Raw genomic sequence first — 2,500 nt, 5'->3', positions numbered from 1 at the left:
TGATGTTATGGAGGACGGCCATTGGGGCTCTCATTAGTGATGTTATGGAGGACGGCCATTGGGGCTCTCATTAGTGATGTTATGGAGGACGCCCATTACGGCTCTCATTAGTGATGTTATGGAGGACGGCCATTACGGCTCTCATTAGTGATGTTATGGCGGACGGCCATTGGGGCTCTCATTAGTGATGTTATGGCGGACGGCCATTGGGGCTCTCATTAGTGATGTTATGGAGGACGGCCATTGGGGCTCTCATTAGTGATGTTATGGCTCGTTCTACACCTCCTGATTACTGCAACTGATTTTCACACACAGGTGTACTTCATTTGGCTACGACACACACAGAAACACACACAGGTGTACTTCATTTGGCTACGACACACACAGAAACACACACAGGTGTACTTCATTTGGCTACGACAGGTAGTTTCCGTGACACTGCTGGATGCGGATGTGTGTCCCCGTGTACAGACCGGCACTGTAAGGGTTAAAGGGTTAGTGCCTCGTCTTGGATTTAAAGGGTTAAACTGTGTTCACTTTGTGGATTAGAAATGAAACATTCCCATTATTATCTAAATTAATCCACTGCCAAATATAGAAGCTTGTTAACATTCTACAGCCACTAACACACACACACACACGAACACACACACAAGCACGCACACACACACACGCGCACACACACACACAAGCACGCACACACAAGCACGCACACACACACACACACACACGCACGCACGCACGCACGCACACACACAATCTACAGACCCTCCACCCACCCGTTGAGATAGTTATTGTTATCAGCTTAGTTCAGCTCATTCCTTCGGCTTCTGCAGTCGGGGGGAACAGGTGCTGAACAGATGGACACACACACACACACACACACACACACACACACAGAGCTTTCAGGTTGGAACAGGTACTGAACAGATGGACATCCTTCTCCAGGCTAATCAACCAACTATAGTTATAGTTCAGGTATTTAGCAACTAACGCTAACACATACGCTAACACCCTAACCCCATACACACATCAAATGTGTAGACCAGGTCGAAGTGAACCTGGACTTTGAGATGGTACCATGACAATAAAAAAGCCTTAAAACTAACGCAGCCTTTTCTTCCTCCTCTCACCTCCTCTCCTCTCTTTCCCTCTACTCTCCCCTCTCCTTTCACCTCTCCTCCCTTCTCCTCTCACCTCCTTCCCTCTCCTCTTCTCCCCTCTCCTCTTCTCTCCTCCTCTCATCCCTTCTCCTCTCACCTCCTCCCCTCTCCTCCTCTCATCCCTTCTCCTCTTCTCCCCTCTCCTCTTCTCTCCTCCTCTCATCCCTTCTCCTCTCACCTCCTCCCCTCTCCTCCTCTCCTCTCCTCCTCTCCTGGTGCAGGTGACCAGTGGTTTTGAGCTCTACCTCTGTTTCAGCCCGTTGGGCACTAAGGCTGTCGCTGTTGCCGCCGTCAACAAGCTGCTGAAGTGGATCAGGAAGGAGGAAGACCGCCTCTTCATCCTCTCCCCCCTCACGTACTGAGCATGCTCACGGGAGGCACACCTGTACCTGCTGGTTCCGCCCCTCACGGGAGGCACACCTGTACTCTCTGGCTCCGCCCCTCACTGCGAGCACACCTGTACTCTCTGGCTCCGCCCCTCACGGGAGGCACACCTGTACTCTCTGGCTCCGCCCCTCACTGCGAGCACACCTGCTAGCTCCGCCCCTCATCTGTGGGTGCTGTGCTGCTCTTCAGCTGTGAGATCAGAGGTCAAGGCCAGACTCCATGCAGCACTTTCTCCTTGCCTTAATCTCACACACACACTCATCTCACACACCACACACCACACCACAGCACCCCGCAGTCAAGGGTGTGAGAGTGGAAAACCAGACTTTGCCACACAGAGAGGACTCGTGTGTGTGTTTGTGTGTCTGTGTGTGTGTGTGCGTGTGCGTGTGTGTGTGTTATAGCCCCCTCTCAGCCGGTCCAACTGGGCCCATTAAGCCTGACGTCTTCTCCAGTGGGATTCATGACTTAACTGATAATCAGAGGTCAGAGGTCGTATTGTATAGTTCGTCTGTCTGCTAGTCGTCCTCTTTAAGATGGTTTAATGCTGTGGGTCGCCCCGTCACGTGATCATGATCACATGACCTGTCAGCCTGTCACTTCTCCGATGATGCCTGGATTGTGAGGTCATGTCCACGCCATATGAAAGCTGAGTGAGTGAGTGAGTGAGTGAGTGTGTGAGTGAGAGTGTGTTATCTGAGTGAGTGAGTGAGTGTGTGTGTGTGTGTGTGTGTGTGTGTGTGTGTGCTCATCGTTTGAACTGAGGCTGCATGGCAGTTGGAGCTGAGGGGGAGGAGTTGTGCCCAGGGCAGCTCGTGATGTCATAGACGGCGGTCCAGTGATGGCCACCAACACGCCAACAACACCAACCTATAGCTGAAACATCACAGACAGCATTATATTATCCATTAATCACTGAAATCATTAAAAAGCAACATCCCAAAAGACTC

General features: G+C 51.4%; 1 protein-coding gene across 3 annotated transcripts in view; it reads left to right on the top strand.

The window, feature by feature from the left end:
- Window positions 1-2,495, top strand: part of mon1a (MON1 secretory trafficking family member A) — a 9,627-nt gene extending 7,132 nt beyond the window's left edge. For all 3 annotated transcript variants that reach the window (XM_012832035.3, XM_012832034.3, XM_031567872.2), the window contains exon 6: window positions 1,385-2,495. In XM_012832035.3, coding sequence (XP_012687489.1) covers window positions 1,385-1,525 — 141 coding nt within the window. In that variant the 3' untranslated portion in view covers window positions 1,526-2,495. The remainder of the gene's footprint in view (window positions 1-1,384) is intronic.
- Window positions 2,496-2,500: the final 5 nt, after the last annotated feature.

The sequence above is a fragment of the Clupea harengus genome, chromosome 5, assembly GCF_900700415.2.
Source record: "Clupea harengus chromosome 5, Ch_v2.0.2, whole genome shotgun sequence".
Classification (NCBI taxonomy): Eukaryota; Metazoa; Chordata; class Actinopteri; order Clupeiformes; family Clupeidae; genus Clupea; species Clupea harengus.
The sequence above is the reverse complement of the archived record's forward strand: the minus strand, read 5'-3'. Positions and strand labels throughout refer to the sequence as shown.